Source organism: Sus scrofa, chromosome 14, assembly GCF_000003025.6.
Source record: "Sus scrofa isolate TJ Tabasco breed Duroc chromosome 14, Sscrofa11.1, whole genome shotgun sequence".
Taxonomy (NCBI): domain Eukaryota; kingdom Metazoa; phylum Chordata; class Mammalia; order Artiodactyla; family Suidae; genus Sus; species Sus scrofa.
The window spans coordinates 57,657,815-57,679,381 of NC_010456.5; the positions used below are offsets into that span (position 1 = coordinate 57,657,815).

A 21,567-nucleotide genomic window follows, 5' to 3' on the forward strand; every position below is an offset into this window, starting at 1 on the left:
CAGTCCCACTTGGCTAGATGTTGCACTGAACACCAACCAGGGCGACTGTGCCTCGGACCGTACTTCTTATACCTACAATGTTTTTTTTCCTTAACCTACAGTCTGGATAGCTGTGTCAGCTAGTGTTTGCAGACATTGTAAAACATCTTCACTGCCCCCTCATCTAGAGATTCCGAATTAATCAGTGGGAGGCAATGGAGCTTCTACACCACATTGAGATGTCAGCTGTCGTCACTTTCATTTCCCTGGCAGCACCTCGGGTCGTAAGCTAGAGCTGAATTATGCAGTGCAACCTGGCTTCCAGCTCAGTCTTTTTTGTGTGTGACTCAAGGGATGGAATTTTTAAAAATTTGTAAAGGTTTTTGCAACTTATGAATGAAATGATTTCTAGTTCTCTTGAAGTTCTTTTGATTCTTCAAAAGCTCGACAGAGAACTCCCTTATAGCTGTCATCTTCTTTGCTTCTAACTAGAGACTCAGTGATTACCTTCTAAAGATCCAGGGCCTTAACTGTCCACATACATTATTGTGGCTACATTGAAGGCAGTGCCTATGAACTTGATGTTCCAAAGGCAGACGGCAGGACAGTGCTTACAATCCAAGGCTTCTCAGAGCCTCTCTCAGCTGCATGCCTTACGGTTGTGACTATGATAGAGTTTCACACGTGTGCCCAGAAGGTTAACGTCTCACTGAATAAGTACTTTTCCTCTCAAATATTTGGAAAGGCATGGAGGATAAATTTGGAGCTTATTAGTGATTTCTGTGTAATTTGATATTCATTGCTTGGTGTGTTTCTGGAATGAAGAAACTGAAATTCTACGGCACACCCATATCTGGTATTGTTATCTGCAGAAAATCCTTGGGCACTGCAATGGGGTTGTCTTCCTGTACTCCGTCAGCCTTGTCCCCACTTATTAGGAAGTATCGCCTGCTACAAGTAAATGTGATGAGGATTCACAAGTCTGCATCACACTCCCCCATCCCAACAGCACCTGGGTCATTCCTCAGTGATGAGCCACCGGATCGATTCTTTTACTTCGGTTATTTTTCTAACAGCACTGGGGGAGGAGGTTGGCATATATGGCTCTTAATTTACATATTTTTGCAGGAATTTAGCTAAAGTTGTCATGTTTCTCTGATTTGGCGATGGATGTTGATAGAACTCTATGAATGTATTTTTATAAGCAGGCTGAATTGCATTTGATGTGTTGGCCTCAATCTGACACCGGTGATGTCTTATAAATTGAGAAATTGGAAAAAGTAACTTCGTACAGAAGGAAATCTAACTGTAACCGATTGCACTTTATGAGAGATTAAAATAGGCAATGTTGTTTAATATATTGGAATTAGAGAGCTTTTCGGTTTGTAATCAAAAAAGTAATTCCAAAAGACTGCCTTTTTAAAAAGTCTCCTTGTTAATTTAATTATTTAGAGTTTCCCCCCAAGCACTAAAAATAATAAGTAGTAAAGAAACATTTACTGAACCCTAACTATAGGCCAGGATTCTGCTAGGTACTTGAAATACGGAACTGAATAAGACATGGCACCTACTCTCTTTTCTTTTTTTCTTTTCATGGCTACACTGCAGCATATGGAAGTTTCCAGGCTAGGGGTCATATCACAGCTACAGCTGCAAGCCTGTACCATAGCCACAGTAACACCAGATCTGAGCCATGTCTCCAACCTATGCAGCAGCTCACAGCAATGCTGGATCTATAACCCACTGAGCAAGTCCAGGGATTGAACCTGCATCCTCATGGATACTAGTTGGGTTTTTGTTTTTTTGTTTCTTTGTCTTTTCGGGCTGCACCCACGTCTCATGGAGGTTCCTAGGCTACGGGTCGAATCAGAGCTATAGCTGCTGACCTACACCACAGCCACAGCAATGCCAGATCCGAGCCTCGTCTTCCACCTACACCAGAGCTCATGGCAACGCTGGATCCTTAGCCCACTGACTGGGGCCAGGGATCGAACCTACATCCTCATGGATGCTAATTAGATTCGTTTCTGCTGAGCCATGATGGGAATTCTGCTAGTTGTGTTCTTAACCCACTGAGCCACAACAGGAACTCCATATTGCCTACTCTTGACAAAATCACGATCTAGTGGGAAGATTAATATTTAAATGAATCTGATTGATAGGTACTATAATTGTAGAATTCACAGTGTTCAGTAATGGCACAAAGAATTACACATTTCGCCTCAAAACTAAAGGTAATGTGTACAGAATACAGGCAGAACATGGAGTGCCTTGTTTATAAAGAATTTAAAACAATAATAAAGCCAATTGAAAGTTGGGTCCCTTTTTACTATTATCTACGCCGACAGTTCAGATAATGTCAGTGGTAAACCTTCCTTCCACTGGGCCGGACTTTGATTGCCCTGCCCCCAGCAACCACTGGTGGTGGTGATTGTATTGGGAGTGGGGGGAGGAAGAAGGGAGGGGGCCAAGGAAAGCTTCAGATGGCAGGATGACAGGTTCAGCAAAAAGATGAGGAGTTCTTGAAGTAGGCAATACGAAGCATGTTTCAGGAAGGCACCCAGCACTTCTAGAAGCATATAAAACAGTGTGTCTGACTGCCGTGAAGGGCACATAGAAGTTGTCAATAAATGGTGATGCTCCATTAGATGGACCCATGGAAAAAAACCAGTCTCAATCCCTATCTTAATTGTACACAACAATCAATTCTAGATTATTGTAGATCTAAATGTAAAATTTAAAACAATAAAAGTTTTAGAGGAAATAGGAGAATGTGGTCATGATTTTTGTCTTTTAAACAGAACAAAAAAGTCTCTAAATAGAAAAATCAATGAGAACTTCGAGCATATTAAAATTAAGTATCTTTTTCTTTTTTTTCTCTCTTTTTTACAAAAGATACCATTAGGAGATTATAAAAAGCATCCCATAAATGGGAAAAGATTTTCCCAATGAGTATATATGACTAAAGACTCCTACCTAAGATATATAAAGAACTCTTAAAATCAGGAAAGAAAGATATATAATCCAATAGGGAAAAGAACCACTTCACAAGAGTGTAATCCAAATGGCCAGTATAGACATGGAAAGGTACTTAGCTGGGTGAGTCATCAGGAAAATGCAAACTAAAACCATAACACAATACCAGTCTACACCCATCAGTGCAGCTAAAATGAAGGAGGGGGGAAAATGTTCTGGCAAGGATGTGGAGCAAATGGAAGGAAACCTTTGAGCTGTTCGTGGTGTGTCAATTGGCACAATAACTTTGGGAAATTGTTTGGTGGCACCTCCTAGAGCTTCCTATCAGCACACTTAATAACCTAGCAATTCCACGTCTTGATATATACTTCACAGAGATGTGCCTCTGTTTACCAAAAGGCATGTACAAGAATGTTCCTAGCAGCACTCTTCACAATGGATGTTGGAAACTAGCCAAATGCCTACGAACAGTAGACTGGAAAAACACTGAATATTCATTTAGTAGATTATGATATGGCAGTGAGAATGGACAAATGGCAACTACACACAAAAATATAGAGGGATCTCACAAACAATCCTGAGCAAAAGACACAAAAGAATAGTAGGCAAAACTAAACCATGGTGATCAGGGATTGGGCAGTGACTGCAAGGAGGCACAGGGGGCTTTGAGGGTGGTTTTTTTTTTTTTTTTAAAGCTAGTTGCTAGGACACAGATCTGTGTGTGTGTCTGTTTTATGCATGTTTCTGTGTACAAAAGAGTTAAACAAAAATGTTTATAAGAAATCCAACATCGGTAATTCAGGTAACCAGTTCAGTATAGGATGTAAGTGCAAAATCGATTGAAGATGGTTCCATAGCATTATAAAGCAGCAGATTATGGAAAGCCTATGGGGCTTGTTGAGGTACTTGGAGTGTATGGACAGACACAGTGGAGAACAATGAAGGTTATGAGCCATTGAGATACCGTGGCTAGATTTGCATTTGAAACAAGAACCAAGGAGATCGTTCATTCATTTACTCAACTCATACTTATTGAAGGATTACTGTGTCAACATGGGGGATATCAGCAGTGAACAAGACAAAGTCCTTGACCTCATGGAGCTCACCCTGTAGTGGGGAAAGCAAACAATAAAATAATACACAAATGGAGATACACATAAGATATCAAATGGAGGTGTTTGTTAATTCATTAGAGTAAAGAAATTGTGAAAGGAGGAGGCTCTTTCAGATATGGTGGTCAGGAGAGGATCCACTGAGGATGTGCCACTTGAGCAGAGACCTGAACGGGATGAGGAAGTGAGTCGTAAATCTCTCTGGAGAGGAGAATGCCAGGAGAGTGACAGCAGATGCAAAGCTTCTGAAGGGGAAAAAACTTGATGTCTTTAGTATTCAAGGAGTATCACCAAGGATGAGAGTGCATGATGGAGAAAGAGGTTGGAAATAATATTAAAAAAAGTAGTTAGGTACAAATCATGAGGTCTTCTAAAACATGCTAAAGATACTGGGTTTTCTGTTAGTCAGTAGATGGGAGGAAGGTAAATATAGCAAATACCTCCAAATCTCAGTGGCTTAACAAAATAAAAGCTTATTATTTTTTGTTCATGCAAAATCCAGTGGGATTTGGTCAAAAGGTTTTTCCTAGTCACTGCCTCTTGCATAGTAGAGGATCATGGTCGCTTGAGGACCAGGCTTTTTCAATATTGGGAATCCATCATCTTATGGTTTTGAGGTCACTCTTGAATCCTAACATTCTTGAGCCAGCAGATAGAAAGAAGAAGAAGCACAGAGGACCTTGTGCACAGTACTTAACCAGTTGGTCTGGAAGTGACACACATAACTTCTGATTTCATTCTCTTGGCAAGAATGGGTCACGTCATCCTACTATATGCAAGGAATAACTGGGAAATGTAATCCCCAGCTGGGCAGCCACTTTCTCATATCAGCTCCATGGGAAAAAAAAAAAGACGTATGACTCTTTGGAGATCTGCTAATTAAAATTTGTTTGCCACAGATTTTATCATAATTAGGATGAAAAACCATTAGGATGCATTAATAGGGCAATCACAAAGTCTTACCCCACTGGCTGTTGGTTGAATTATAATCTGTGCATCTGGGAACATTAAAGAAGCAAGGAGACCAGGTTTAGGGACGTTTCATTGGTTTAGGTTAGACATGATGATGACTTGGATTAAGATGGTGGCAGCACAGGGGGAGAAATATCATTGAACATGGGGTAGATTTTGAAGGTGGAGCCCGTAAGATTTGGCTATAGGTTGGATATGTAAGATACTGAAGGGAATAGGGAAAGAATTTTGTCCTAAGAAACTAGGCGACTAGGTGGTGCCCTTTCATGAGATGACATCACCATGGCATCTTTCCCCTCAAGTGTCACCTTCTTAATTATGTCTCCCAGGTCACCCTGTTTTACACTGTGGTCCTCATGAAGCACCCAGAACTCTCGATCCTCTTCACTCTGCTCTGTACATTCACTTACCACCCATCCCTTCTGATGTACTATGTAATGTGCCTGTTTATTATGTCGATTGCTTATTGTCCATATTAGAAGCTAAGTGCCATCAGGGCAGAGATTTTGTGATGTTTGGGGCACTTATTACCCCATGCCTGGAAAGAGGGTCTGGCACAGGGTGGTCTGGCTTATTTGTGGAATGGAATGAGGGTGACTCTGGGGAGGGATGGTTTAGGTGAGATCATGGAATAAAGACCTTTGCTCATTTAACATTCAAAGTATGTTGGATACATGGGTTTGGAGTCCAGAAAAGAGGTCATACATGGAGAGGTCTTTTAAGCGGTCAATGGTGTGTTGACTATTGACATTTAAAGCCCTGGAACTGGATAAGATCATGTAGACAAATAGGGAATAATTAGTGTGGTCACACACTGCTGGGAGATTGAGTAAGATGAGGCCTGAGGCTGACCATCGGATATGACAATGTGAGGTAATTTGTCTCCTAATCTGGGTAAGAAGCCTGGAAGGGATGGCTCATTTTCTGTCACTGCCATGTCACTCTGTACGATGTGTGTGTCAACTAACTCTTTCATGAGTTAGTTCTTGTGTAATCCAAACAGTGTAAAACCTACATGGCTCTTTTGTTTTTTATTATAGATAATTCTATAGACTACTATAGATTATGCTTATTATATAGATGATACTATAGATAACTGCAGATTATTTTTAGTATAGATAATTACAATAGATATTATGTATTATTCCTACTATAGATGTTTATTGTAGATTATTATAGATTATTCTTACTATAGATGATTACTATAAATTACTATATATTATTACTACAGATGTTTACTATAAATTAACATACATTATTCTTACCATAGATGTTTAGTAAGGATACTATAGATTATTCTTACTATAGATGTTTAGTATGGATACTATAGATTATTCTTACTATAGATTACTATAGATTATTTTTTACTATAGATGATTACTATAAATTATTTTTATTCTAGATTATTGAGGTGTAAGATTTTTAAAATCATAAATTGTTTTTGTTTTGTTTTGTTGTGTTTTTGTCTTTTTGCCTTTTTCTAAGGCCTGGAGGTTCCCAGGCTAGGGGTTGAATCAGAGCTGTAGCTGCCAGCCTACACCACAGCCACAGCAACGCCAGATCCGAGCTGTGTCTGTGACCTACACCACAGCTCATGGCAACGCCGGATCCTTAATCCACTGAACAAGGCTAGGGATCGAACCCGCAACCTCATGGTTCCTAGTCAGATTTGTTAACCACTGAGCCACGACAGGAACTCCAAAAATCATAAATTGTTGAAGAATATAAGTCCATAAGTTTGATAGAGTCCCCTTCCCCCTTTGCAGCTTTAGGCTTTGAGTCCCAGTGTATCTGGTCTATTTGCTCAGCTGTCTGATAGAGGGTTGGGGTCCCCCTCAGTCTCCCAGTTACTAGCTGAAAGCGATATGGCAGGGAGCAAGGTGGGTCCACCTGAGGACCCTGGGCCTGCACCTGGGGGAAGCAGGAAGCAAAGGAGGGCAGGGTTGCAGTGTCTCTCACGTCCCGATGCCAGAGCCCAAGGAAATTTGTGTTCTGTCCAAGCAAACCAGTCATTCCTCTCCAGAGAGAGAAGTAGTAAGAAAATTCAGAAAGAGGCATTGTAAGTATATATTCTGGGGAGGAGGGCTGACTTCTCTGTCATGGGTAATAGGAAAAGAGAGATGACCACTATCCCAGGAGCAGACAGGGAAGATGGCAGAACACACAAAACGGAGGCTCAGAAAGACAAAGGCAATAGCTCATGACACACACTTGTGGTTGGCAGAGTCTGGAAGAAAACCCAGGCTGGTGTGACTTAAAGCCTCAGCCCATGTGAGAATGGACCTCATGCTCCAAGATGCTTCCTTCCTTGTGAAGGTTCACGGGGATGTAATACATCTGCATTGATAAGGGCTTGGAGGGGGATGGTCTGCTTTCTCTTATGTGTGGAGATTGTCCAGGCATTTGATTGACTTATATCCTAAAAAGAGGGAGAAGAGAGCCCACAACTAGCCCCAGCCTCAGAAACAACCCCAAGCTTTAGTGGAAATGGGTCCATGAGATTTTTTTTCCCAATTCCCATCCTTCACTTTATGCCTTTACTCACTCTGCGATGCCTCGATGTTGTGTGACACCTCATTTCATTGGTCCCAGTGATAATTAATATGGAAAAATCAGTTGACTTGAAAAATTGGGATAGTGGCCTACATTGCTATATATTATTATTTATGAGCTATGTAGAAACAAAGCCAAGAGTCTCTACCTGGAAAGAAAATTGGTATATCATGTCTAGTATCTGGAGTTCTTCAGCTTTTGAATTAAAGGGGAGAGGTATTACTTACTATCGTATGTATTTAAGGAACCATAATCTGATCAGTGGCTGTTCTAAAACAGTTTTTGTGTTTCTTTCAGATGTTGCCCATTTAATGTGGTTTGAAAAACTCTATGTCTGGCTTCAGTGTTTTGAAAAATATGTCTTGTACCCAGCAATAATTTTGAACGCTCTCACCCTTGATGCCTTTTCGATAAGCAATTACCGGAGACTTGGTACCCAGTAAGTGGATATTGGTTTCTTCTCATCATGGTTTGGATTGCGTCGAGGTGTTCAAAATCTGGTGGATTTTTCTCTGAATGGGCTGTAGCAGAAGCCAGCTTCTGTCTGCTCATTTTTTGGCCACGGCACCATTAGCCATGGTGGTCTTTTACCCCAACTGGCTAGAGCTGGAGGGTTACTGTAGAGTGACTGGGGTGCAAATGAAGTTAGATCTGCTTGAAGTGATTCTGTGAATAAATGTCAGCAGATTTGAAAATCATCCTGCGAGAACATTCCGTCAGGAGCCTTAATGAGATGGCGGAAGCACAGTGTGGCTCTGGGGCTCCTGCAGTTCCTAGCATCATGCTTAGAGCTTTCGGAACGGCCTCGTGTCATTTCACTTAGCAAACACTCTATCATTTGGGCGGGAGGGAGGGGGGCGATTAATCACTGTCGCTATTCTCTGCATTTACCAGGAGAAGCCTCATCATTTTAAAAACAGGCCACAGACAGACTTCATGTCACCATGATGCCCGGGCTTTTGCAAAGCATTGCCAGTGTCCAGCTGAGTTATCGCTTTCATGTTTTTCAATGAACCCTGAATTTACAATCAAAAAGCTACTCAATAATTTGTTGTTCCGGTGAAAGGTTGACATTTCTGGTCAAATAGGTTCTTAGAGGAGGAGGATGTGAAAGACAAATCCTTCCCAGATTGGCTTATGAGTCATGTTGCTTAAACGTTACATGCCCAAGTCAACCGTGATGCACTCTCCACGCATGCCTGCTCATCCTTTCAGGGAGCAGGGAGGACACATTAATTCATATTTGCCAAAGATTAGGCAAACTAACAGAAGAGGCACATGATGCCTCTGTTTGAGTAGATTCAGGGGTCACACAAAGCTGATGCTAAATGAAAGGCCCCTATAATCTTCCTGTCTTTGTCAGACCCTGCCTTCTTTCCAGACTGGACCTGTTTCCGTCAGGCCAGTGCAAGAAGTCCACACCTTTGGGTAAAAATCCCAGACTTCAGATGTGGGGGTGAGACTTCATCTCATCAGTTAAAGAAGGCGGGTGATGGGAGCTGACCCTACATCTGGAGCACTGAGTGCTTTGCTAGTGGCAGGTGTTTCCAGGGTGGTACCAGCGTGGGTCACCCCATGACGACCTTCTGGAACAAGATCCTCAGTTACCAGAACAAAGACTCACCATTAGAACCAAAGCAGCCACAAGCTGTCCTGGGGTAATGGGGTAATGGATTTAAAGGTCTCCCTTCTCCACATCAGGTCTAGGACCTTGAGCTAAGCCTGCATTGAGGCCAGACAGCTCTGGCTATTGGCAGAGGATGGACACAAGGGTTAGAAATCCCACACAGTCATGTAAACAGCTTGGAGACAATCCAGTGTCAAGTGACATTCATCGCTCTGCCCTGTGATTTGTTTTTCTGGACACTTAAATTCAGAAAGGAGCACCTTACCTGTGTACCACCGAATACTCTTAACTCCCAGATGATCCCAAGAGAATTCTTTTGCTCAGAGCCCAAAGATGCTAATTCCTTTATATTCCTGAGGCATCTATCTGAATGCTTTAAAAAAAAAAACCTCTGAAGATTTCCGACACCCCACTAGATCAGCTCTTCTCTGATGGGACAGTAGGAGACCACTTATTGGTATCACCTAGACCTCTTTCAGACTGTGTGAGCCCAGGCCACATCCTGCCCTCATCAGGAACCACTGTACAGATGGTGAACTCTCTCAATATTGACCTTTCTGTCCCAACTATCCAGTAAATGGTGGAAAGACAGATGAGGATAGATGAGGAAGGGTCTGGTACCTGATGAGTGGGTGAATTGTGGTATCTTGTTAGGTATTTCTCTTTCCCAGCCTGATTTCAAGGGATGCTCTGCATCTGTGTCAGGCCACTGTTCACTGATTGCCTTTATAAAAGCTTTAGCTAGGAGTTCTTGCGGTGGCTCAGCAGATTAAGAACCTGACTAGTATCCATGAGGATGCAGGTTCCATCCGTGGCCTCCCTGGGTGGGTTAAGAGATCCTGCATTGCCACACACTGTGGTGTAGGTCACAGATGCAGCTCAGATCTGGGTTGCTGTGGCTGATGTGGGCCAGCAGCTGCAGCTCTAATTCAACCCCTGGTCCAGAGACTTCCATATGCTGCATGTTTGGCCCTAAAAACGAAGAAAATCAAACAAACAAAAAAACCCCAAAACCCTTTCACTAAGCCTACAAAAATCTATGAACCATGGACTGTAACCATTACTGTTGCAATGTTAGAAGAGCCATGAACATCATTCCTTAAGATCCCTATAGTGTTTACCCCAGTCTTCATTCATAAACATACAGCGAATGCTGTCAATATCAATCATAGTCATGGAAAACAATGTTTAGAGTTGACTCTCAACTAAATTTGGCCTGAATAACCCAGAAAATCACGGATCTGCTTTGAAAACCAGAATATTCCTAGTCTCGAGGACACCTTATCATTGGGGTCCCCCCAGGGGCTTTGGTTGTTATTAGGGATTCTCGTACCTTGGCTGTTGTCAAAAGCAAGGGGGAGGTGGGTTATGGAGCAGCATGCAGACTCACTGTGGGAACAGGGATTACTCACCATCTTCCCACTCTCCACAAATCTGCATGTGATCAAGGCTGGTTTTTCTCAGAAGCCAAATCTCAGCCCCTCACACAGGACTTTGGGCAAATCTCACTAGACGCATCCTATGACAGCGTGGAACCAATGGCAGCCCTAGGTCCGAAAGCACATAAAAATATCAGATCGAGGCAAACGGCATTGCTAACATGAGATCTTTTTGATGACAGAAACAACAGTTCTGTGCTTGATAGATGCCAAGACTTCGGAAACCCTTTTTAAATGCCCTGATCCTGAGACAGGGTGTTGTTAATGCTGATCAGGGTCTGGAGCTCAGGATCCTTCTAGGATTAGGGAAATTGAGCCAAGCCCCTCCCCTCACTCCCCTTCTCAATACTTAGAACACCTCTCTTTCAAGTTGCAGCCCTTCTTGGGAAAGTGTTGACGTTTCTATCTTTCTCTTGAGTTGCCAAATAGGATGTTCTACTTGGAGGGGAAGCTGCTTAAAATGTGTTAAGTCCTTCTTTCAGAAAGACAGACCCCCGCCCCCCTTAAGGAGGTAGTGGCTTTTGCTCTTTCTGACTATTCTGGGCAGTTATCAGATGCCTTCCCAGCTCAAGTGGATAGATTGTTGACCATGTCGTCTGCTGGATTCGTACACATGGCACAGGCTCATGACACAGGTTAGTGACCTGCCTTGCTACACAGCAGCATTCAGGAGTTCAGCCTGCTCAGCAAAGTCCTGCTCTTTCTTTGTGGAACTGCCTCCGTTGTGTCCCTTCACTGAAATGGCCTATGTCATGGGGGCCTGTGTCATGTCGACAATATAGTTTTCAGGGGAAAAACAAGGGAGATCAGAACACTTAGGTTTACTCAGACAAGGAATATGGTGGAAAACATAAGTTCATATGCAGAGGTACAAACGACCTTATTGAGATAGGGGATTGTCCCTCTTTTCAGAATTTAATATTAGCTGTGGTTAGTCATTGCTTCAGCGAGATTCTCTCATGATAGAAAGGCGTCCACAGAGCAGATGCGAAAGGCACACCACACCCTGCTCTGTGTCCTCACTTGCCACCAAGCCTCCTGTGGGACCTGGCAGTGCAGCGGTCCCTCGGGTCAGCTCCCAGGAAGCTCTGTGTCCTAGATTGTGAAAGAGTGTAGTAAAGGGACCTTTAGTGGCAGTGTCTACGCGGGCAAGCGAGTCTCCTGGACTGTTTCAATCTGACCTTCACCCTGTAACACCTTAGGCGAGTGACTCAAGCTCTGTAGTTGCTCGTCCATAAGATGAGGATAATGACAGAATCCACTGTCTTGGCTTTTTGTGAAATGCTAAAGAGACGTGGGCCTCTGTAACTCACCCAGCAGTGTGCGGCCATCACTGATAACTGATAGGTTCCCAGGAGGATGGAGACGGACCCCACTCCCACCCCCAAAATGCTGTTCACCTGGAGACCTGCTGCGGACATGGGTAGAGCCCAGCATAATACACCTTTTCCTGAAATGTGGAGCATAGATTAGCCACCTACAAGGATTAACTGCCCTCTGTCACGGGACTCCATCCCCTGCCCCTCCTTGACCTTCCCCTCCTCCTTCGTCGTTCCAGCCACGTGTTTCCTCCATGAGCTCCATCCAGCTGCAGATTCCCACCACAGATCCTCTATAAGCTTAGCACCTCCGCACAGTCAGGGCTGGTGCCATCTTGAGCTCAGCCCATGCCCCTCTGATGCCGTCATAAATCTCTTTCGCTTTACCAACTTGGCCTAGAGCGCTCCTCCCTTGGCAAAACTAACAACATCTTTTCTTTCCTTGTCGACAGCTGGGACATCTTCCTGATGGTCATCGCTGGGATGAAGCTGCTGCGGACCTCGTTCTGTAACCCCGTCCACCAGTTCACCCACCTGGGCTTCACCGTGATCTTCTTCCACTTCGACTACAAAGATATTTCAGAGAGTTTCTTACTGGATTTCTTCATGGTGTCCATTTTATTTAGCAAGGCAAGTTAACTCGCTCTTTTCTTCTCTTTCAGATACAAAAGGCACATTAGGAGTGTTAACCGTTTTCTTAAAAAAAGTTATAGCAGGAACTTAAATTGAACTACATCTGTGTGTCACACCCCTGCTGCCATTTGAGGAACATCCCCCCCGGAATAGAAATTTGCCACGTTATTTGCCAAAAATCACTAATTAAAATGAATGAGCCATTCTTGTTGCTTGAAAGTGTATGACTTTCATCTCTGTTAACGGTCTTGCTATAGAACTTCCAAGAGCTCAAAATTCTCTGAATTAAAAATTAGCAACCAAACTAATTTTCTTTTTCTTTTCTTTTTTTTTTTCCTTCTTTTTAGGGCAACCCCTGCAGCATATGGAATTCCCAGGCTAGAAGTTGAATCAGAGCTGCACCACAGCCACAGCAACGTGGAATCCGAGCCATGCCTGAGACCTGCACCACAGCTCATGGCAACACCAGATCCCTGACCCACTGAGGGAGGCCAGGGATAGAATCCACTTCCTCATGGATACTAATTGAATTTGTTTCCACTGTGCCACCAGAGGAACTTCCCCCTTTTTTATTTTTTAACTGAGCATTTTTCTTCTTGATGTAAAGTTTGAGACCTGGTACCTAAAAGCCGGCTCCCTTGAAGTGTTTTCTTTCTCTGAGCTTGCCTTAGGTCAAGATTTCACCTGTTATGGAGTTCCCACTATGGGTCAGCAGGTTAAGATCTCAACATAGTGTCCATGAGGATTCGCCTTTGATCCCTGGCTTCATTCAGTGGGTTAAGGGTCTGACATTGCTGTGGCTGTGGTGTAGGCCAGCAGCTGCAGCTCTGATTCGACCCGTAGCCCGGGAACTTCCATATACCGTGGGTGTGGCTGTTAAAAAAAACAAAAAAAAAGACTTTATCTGTTGTAAATTCATCCATAGGCAGTGAGAGACCCTAATCTCAGTTCAGGCAAGTGGACATGGGCCTGATGGTAGGTAAGGTTCTCAGGATACCAGTCTGAGCATGTGTAGCAAAGCCAGGGTGTGCAAACAGAAATGAAAAGGAATTTGGAAAACTCCTTCCTCACATTCTCTGTTCAATTCAGCAGCCATGGGTTTTCTGCCCTTAGATTGACTTAACTAATACCTTCCCCCATTTGATTAAAAAATTTTAAATTCTAAGGCTTCCCCCCAACCGACTTCATTCCCCCCCCCTTTTTGAGTCAATTCTCTTAATTAAGTGATGAAAATTCAAATATTACAAATGTCATATTTGGCAGCAGGCCCCAGTGTCCACATCTTATTCCCAAACTCTGGATCGAGTTGGCCCTTTCCTCACAGCTTTTCTCTTTTTTCTTTTTCAGTATTTTTTATTACAGTTGATTTACAATGTTCTGTCAATTTCCACTGTATAGCATAGTGACCCAGTCACACATATGTATATGTTCTTTTTTTTTTAGGGCCACACCAGCAGCATATGGAGGTTTCCAGGCTAGGGTTTGAACTGGAGCTATAGCTGCCAGCCTACACCACAGCCACAGCAACACCAGATCCCAGCCATGTCTTCAACGTACACCGAAGCTCACAGCAACGCCTGATGGTTAACCCACTGAGCAAGGCCAAGGATCAAACCTGCAACCTCATGGTTCCTTGTCGGATTCGTTTCCACTGTACCACAATGGGAACTCCCCGTTCGTTTTTAATATTCTTTTCTATCACGGTCTGTTTCAGGAGATTGGATAGAGTTCCCTGTGCTATACAGTAAGACCTCATTGTTTATTCATTCTAAATGTAATACTTTGCATCTACCAACCCCAAACTCCCTGTCCATCTCACTCCCTTCCCCTCCCCCTTAGCAACCACAAATCTGTTCTCCATGTTTGTGAGTCTATTGCTGTTCCATAAATAGGTTCATCTGTGCCATATATTAGATTCCAGATATAAGTGATATCATATGGTATTTGTCTTTCTCTTTCTGACTTACTTCACTTAGTATGAGAAGCTCAAGTTGCATCCATGTTGTTGCAAATGGCATGATTTTGTTCTTTTTTATAGCTGAGTAGTATTCCATTGTGTATATATACCACATCTTCTTAATCCATTCATCTGTCAGTGGACATTTAGGTGGTTTCCATGTCTAGGCAGGAAAGGTGTGGTCTTTCTTCTACCTCCTTGTCTCCCCCTTTCCCTTCTTCCTAAGATAATCCATCAACAGATTTAAAAGTAATTAATTAAACAGAAGAAAATGTGAATGTCTCTGTCCTTACGTTTCCAGCTCTGGCCTCATTCTCAGAAAGCTAGCACTTTTTTTAAGGTTCTGATTGTGATTACTTATAATTCCATTTCTTATCTTTCAGAGCAAATCAGCCACAGATTGAGAAACAGTATCTACAGACAGTCTGCTCTGAAAGATATGGAATTTTCCTTAGACTGCTCTCAGTGTCTCCTCCTCCTCTTTGCCGATTTTTGTTCTAGTATTATTTTTATTTATTTGAACACCCAGTTGCCTTTATTTTTTTTTATTTTTTATTTTATTTTTTTGTCTTTTTGCTATTTCTTGGGCCGCTCCTGCGGCATATGGAGATTCCCAGGCTAGGGGTCCAGTCGGAGCTGTAGCCATCGGCCTACACCAGAGCCACAGCAACACGGGATCCGAGCCGCGTCTGCAACCTACACCACAGCTCACGGCAACGCCGGATTGTTAACCCACTGAGCAAGGGCAGGGACCGAACCCGCAACCTCATGGTTCCTAGTCGGATTCGTTAACCACTGCGCCACGACGGGAACTCCAGTTGCCTTTATGATTTAAATGCGATGCATAAACCTAATTTTTGATTCATTCACCTTAGGTCGCACCTGTGGACTCCCAGTCAAAAGATGAAGAAATGAGCACCCTCCCCTGCCCTTAGTTTCAGCTAGTTATGGCAATTTGACATTGTCTAGGCTTGTAAACTTTTCATTCGGTTTTGTGACTAAATATGCCTTTCATACTTCCTCTTTACGTTGATTTTAAACATGGAAACTGCAACATTTATTTTGTGTTTGTCAGAGTTCTGTTTGGTCTTGATTTTTCTGAGGAGTCAAACCACAGGCTTCCCTCTTCTCTTTTCCTTCATTAAGTCTGAATTTCCAGTATCTCGCTTGGTAAATGTAAAATCGTAACCTATGATCTTGAAAGCATTTCTGAAGTTATAAATAATTTTACTCCTCACAGGAGTAAGAGCTTATTATCAGATGCACGATGGGCTGGAATGGGTTGAATGCCTAACTCTGGCCTTATTTATACTTTGGCATGGTAATAATACTCATATTCCTTTCTGAACCTTTAGTTTCTTAGATAGTTGAAAATAATGATGTCAGTCTCACCTGGGTGTTGAGAGGGTTGATTCATGTAAGTAGAAAAGAAGTTGTTACGTAGAATGTGTTTTCTACATACGAGGCAGGACTTTTGAAGCCATTGTCAGTAGAGAAAGAGAAGTTACGTGCTGTTTAGCATGCGGAGGAGTGTGGCTGGTTTTTCTCATTGACCTGTCCATTTCAGTAGCATCCTGCCTCTGCGAGCGGCCCAGATGAGCAAAAGCTTAGCAGAGAGGAATGGGGGCTTTGCCCTGTGAGTCTTCTAAGTGATTCCACACCAGCAATTGGAACTGGGATTTGCCTTTACTGACCAAGCTGCCTGCTGGTCAGCCGGGAGTCGGCCACTGCTGAGATGTGTGGCAGGTGCAGGCGTTGGCCCAGGAGGCTTGCTGGAGAGAAAGGAGGACCTTATGGAGAGCTGTAGCTCCTTCGTCCTGTCCACCAGGGCGCTGTGTGAGGAGCAGGGTGGGCCCAGATGGGACAGGTTTAATGTTTTTAATCCATAAAAACTTGGTGCTACAGGCATTTCAGATGCACCTGCCGTCATCTTTTTGAAGCACCCATGAAAACACTGATGAGAATTTCAGACAGCACTACAGTGGCAGTGTTCCTGTTTTCCCTAATTGAAGGAGCATTAGCACGTGTAATTTGAATAGTCTGCTCTTAGGCTGAGGATAATAACTGAGTCTAAAAGCAAAAAAAAAAAAAAAAAAAAAGTCAAGTGAGACAAAAGCTAGAAAAATAAGTGTTCTGTGTAGTGAGTCAGTCCTGACACATTCCCTAACTCCGTCTGTTGCCTGCTCACTCTTTATCTTGACAGAGCTGGTAGCAGTGTATTTTCTGGAATGACAAACAAGATCTGAATCCCTGACCAAAAAAAAAAAAAATATATATATATATGGTTTAAGAAAGAGACAGCCCTTGAGATCCTTCTGGAGAAAAAGCCAGTAGAAACTAGTGACAGAAAACTGGTGGCAATGTGGAAGCCCACGCACAATGTTGCTTGTCAACATCCTGCCTTCCAGTCCCAACTGACACTTCCTGCTCATCCTCCTCATTTGAAGACATCTTTTTAAAAAATCGTCTCCATTTGGAGTTCACATTGTGGCACAGTGGAAATGAATCCAACTAGGAACCATGAGGTTGTAGGTTCAATCCCTGGCCTCGCTCAGAGGGTTAAGGATCCAGCATTGCCATGAGCTGTGGTATAGATTGCAGATTCGGCTCGGATCCTGCATTGCTGTGGCTGTGGTGTAGGTCGGCAGCTACAGCTCTGATTAGACCCCCTAGCCTGGGAACCTCCATATGCTGTGAGTGTGGCCAAAGAAAATTGTCTCTATTAATATCTTTCCTAAAGACCTTCTAGAAACCTTCAGCATTGGTTTTGCTGGAAATACTGCCCTTTCTGCATACTCATTGCACAATAGGTGATTTTCTTTGTTCAGTAGACTCTGCAGAGTCCTGCTTATGACACAACCTCTCATTTACCATTGCAAAACCACTGAGCTTTTCCCCCAACCCTACTCCCGCTCTGCTGAAGAGCAGGGTTGGTCGTTGTGAGCCTGGCAGCCCATCTCACAGAGGGGCCACAAGATTTACAAAGAGACTTTGGAAGGGGCTCCGGTTTCCTGGAGAGAAAGGAGCTATGTGAGTCTAGGACTCATTATGATTGTAGGTCAGTTGCCTCCAATCCTCCAGGCTTTATAGGTAGAAAGAAAAAGGAGATGCAATTATACAGAGATGAGATGTTGAGATGTTGAGATTCCAGAAGCCTGTGTGTTAGTCTCTCCCTCCACGAATCCCCCACCCCCGAGGTTTGGAAGATGACTGTTGGCCAGATCCTGTGGAAAATGGGAAAGGGTGAGTTATCATACGTTCCAGGGCCAGAGCTCAGCAGGAAAGATGTCGTGTATGCAGCCCACGCAGTGACACAGAGGGCGGGACATTCATAGTGGATGGGGGCCGGGGGGGGAGGGGCAGAGGGAAAGAAGGGCCTCCTCATAGCCCATCCTGAGACTTGGGGCACTGCAAATGCACCCGCATCTGTCCTCGATCCCTCGGCCTCTCAGTCTCTCTCCTCTGTCTCTTCTGCCTCATCCTTTCTTCTTCTTTTTTAAGAACCAAGAGACAGAATAAATTTATAACATTTCTGGTTTGCCTAGGTCTTGAGGGGACAGTTAACTCATGCTGAGGTTGTGAGGAGTATTTGGTTGTGACAAGAACAAAGGTTTCATGCTCTCCCACTTGCCCGGAAAAAGTTCTTGGAAACCATCTGGTTTTGGAACTTTGAGTAATTTTACTTGGAGAAGCAGGACTTGAAAAAAAGAAAACCCTGCCAGAGGATAATTTTGCCAGTATGTCCAGACTGTGTTACATGTGAAATTCTACAGGCCATTAGTTCAGTGTGGGGCTTTTACTGTTTATGAAATGAAAATTAACGGGCGAGGTTGTTTTTACATAAAACTATGGCACCAGAGCTATGATGAGTGGATGACTGCAGTTAGCATTCAAGTTATTTGAAATCAGTATCCAAATGGCATTTTCCTTTCTTTTCTTCTTTTTTTTTGGGGGGGGGCGCACCCTCAGCACATGGATGTTCCCAGACTAGGGGTCTAATCGGAGCTGTAGCCACCGGCCTACACCACAGCTCACAGCAACGCTGGATCCTTAACCCACTGAGCAAGGCCAGGGATCGAACCCGCAACCTCATGGTTCCTAGTTGAATTCGTTAACCACTGAGCTATGATGGGAACTCCTGAACCTGTGTCCTCTTGGATGCTAGTCGGGTTCACTAACCGCTAAGCCACAACGGGAACTCCATTTTCCTTTATTTTCTGAATGCAGGTGGAAGTCTTGTATGAAAATGGAAGCACTTTTAGGGGGGTGAATGCTTTTAGAGACGTATTGGTGCAAAATACTTTTTTCCAAAAAACATTAAAAACCTATTCATTTGCGGTGTTTCCCTTCCATGCCAGGAATTGTACTAGACACACAGACTGTTAACAATATGAATGGTAGCAAGTCCTTATTTGGCACTTTGGTGCTTTTCGTAAGCCAGGCTCTCTTTTCAGCACGTTGTATGACTGACCTGCTTAATCCTCATCAGAGCTTTGTGACTGGGTATATTTCACCGTATAGATGAGGAGACAGAGGCATGGAAATTAAGGTCCCTGCTTCAAGGTCTCACAGCCATGACATGGTAGAGCAGGATTCTGCTCTGAGGCCATCCTTAGTGACCTCTCTGTCTGGGGAGTCTGAAAAGAGGGCACATAGGCAAAGAGATAAGTATGGTCAAGTGGGATAAGAGAGGCGGCTGGGGCAGTGAACTTCAAGAGTGTGCATAGACATGGGACCCAGTCCCACGGGGAGAATGAGAAGCAATAGTGCTTGCTTTGACCTTTGAAGAAGGAGGGAGGGAGTCAGGAAAGGCAGGGGAAACAGAGCTGCACAGGGGAAAGGGCACATGCAAAGCCATACACACGAGCGAGGGTTTGGCCCGCTCCCGGAACTGCTAGATAATTGTTAAGTGTGGAGACTACACCACAGCCACAGCAACCCCAGATCTGAGCCACGTCTGTGACCTATACCACAGTTCTCAGCCACACTGGATCCTTAACCCACTGAGCGAGTCCAGGGATAGAACTGGCATCCTCATGGATACTCTTTGGGTTCCTAACCTGCTGAGCCACCACGGGAACTCCCTCAGCATATCCTCGAATTGCTCCGTTGCTACACTGTCTGAGCCCACTTGGTTAACCTGTTCGTCATCTACTTCCTTTCGTGCCCCACCCAAACAATGGGTGTCTGATCAGCATTGCATCCCAGATTTTAAGGAGTGATACATTCCAGTCTTTCTTTAAGAGATGAAGTTTTCTGCTTTGTCAAGTGGTGCTCATGGTATTTCTGGATAGTTACAGTAATAATTATATGCCATTCTTTCAGCTATTATATGGACACCAATCTGTATTCAAAAGAAAACTGAGGGCCTTATAGAGTTTTGTTTTTTGTTTTTTGGTTTTTTTTTGTCTTTTTAGAGTTGCACCTGAGACATACTGGAGTTCCCAGGCTAGGGATCAAGTAGCAGCTGTAGCCACTGGCCTACGCCACAGCCACAGCAACGCCAGATCCAAGCTTCATCTGTGACCTGTACCACAGCTCATGGCAATGCTGGATCCTTAATCTACTGAGCATGGCCAGGGATCAAACCTGCATCCTCATGGATGCTAGTTGGGTTTGTTAACCATTGAGCCACTAAGGGAACTCCTAGAGCTTTTGTTTTGTTTTGCTTTTTACTTTCATAAAAATTTTTTTTTTCAGTCTTTTCTTAAGGGCTGTGTCCTTCATAAGCACTTCCAGAATGCTTCACCCCTGCCCCAGTCTAGTCCTTTGACCTGTTGACGGCTTTTTCCTCCCTTGGGCGGGATTAGCTGGGATAAGGCCCAGGTAAACCCCTTTGTCCTTGGTAGTGGGGCATTGTGCTTCACAAGGGTTAATCCCCCCGCCCCCTGCCAGACCCACAAGGGGATCCTTTTGGGCTTTTCACCATGATAACCTGCTGGTATTTCTAGATGCAACACCTATGAAAGGGTAGAGGCCCCCAAAACTGTGGAGCCCAGGAATTTCTCAGTCTTATGCCTCCAGCAACTGTCAGCAACATCATTTCAGTGTCGTGGTTCTAGCAGCTCTGCCTCAGGTAAGCAGGTCCCACTGACACTTTGGACTCCCCTGTATCCCCAGATTCCAGCAAGGTGGCTTTCCCTGAAGCATCAGACATCTGATGGGTCTAAAAAGAGTCATTGGTTTTGAGTTTGTCTGGTTTTTCGTCTTGTAAAAGTGACAACTTCCTGTCTCTTTTCGTGTTGGCACTGAAAGTAGAAATCCCTCAGGTTTTCCCCTGAAAACACAAACCAGATCTTGTCCCTGCTCGGAACCCTGAAATGCTCCTCATTTCATAGAGGGTAAAAGCCAAACCCCTTCCCCTGGCCCCAGGCCAGCGCCAGCTGGCTCTCCATCACCACTCTGCCCCCTTCCTGGTCTCGCCCTTGCTTAATCCCGCTGTCACTGGAGTTGTCCATTGCAGGAAGCCTGCTGTCATTTCACCCTCTGGCTCCAGCTCTTGCTTCATGCTCCTCCCCAGACATTGACTGGCTCACTCCAGCAGCAGTTTCAAGGCTCTGGGTTCACCTCAGTCAGACCTCCCTGACCACCGACTTGTATTGCAACTTGCCTCTGCTCTACCCTCCATCCAGCTTCCCCATCTTCCCCCACTGCGCTGGGTCACCTATTTGCTGTGCCATTCACCGCCTTCTAACATAATTCTATCCTTGACTTCCTTAGCATTTTATTGTCTCTCCCACTAGATTGCAGGTTCTCTGAGGACCAAGATATTTGTGTGTTTACTGACATGTTCCAGTTTCCAGAACTGGATCAGGCACACAGCAGGAAAGCAGTAAACCTCTGTGGTGCTCTTTTGCACAGACTCTGGGTCAGTAACTTACCCAGAGTCACTTACTACCAGAGCTAGACTTGAACTTGGTCCCATTCCCAGTCTGCCCCAACCTGGGAGTAAAACCTGGTTTGCAGAGTTCCTGTTGTGGCTCAGTGGGTTAAGGACCCA

The 21,567-nt window shown here is 44.1% G+C and overlaps 1 protein-coding gene across 1 annotated transcript in view; it reads left to right on the forward strand.

The window, feature by feature from the left end:
* PCNX2 (pecanex homolog 2 (Drosophila)) overlaps positions 1–21,567 on the forward strand; it is a 294,055-nt gene that overhangs the window by 152,009 nt on the left and 120,479 nt on the right. The window contains 2 exon segments of the mRNA XM_021074292.1: positions 7,890–8,031; positions 12,430–12,607. Of these exon segments, the coding sequence (XP_020929951.1) occupies positions 7,890–8,031; positions 12,430–12,607 (320 nt within the window).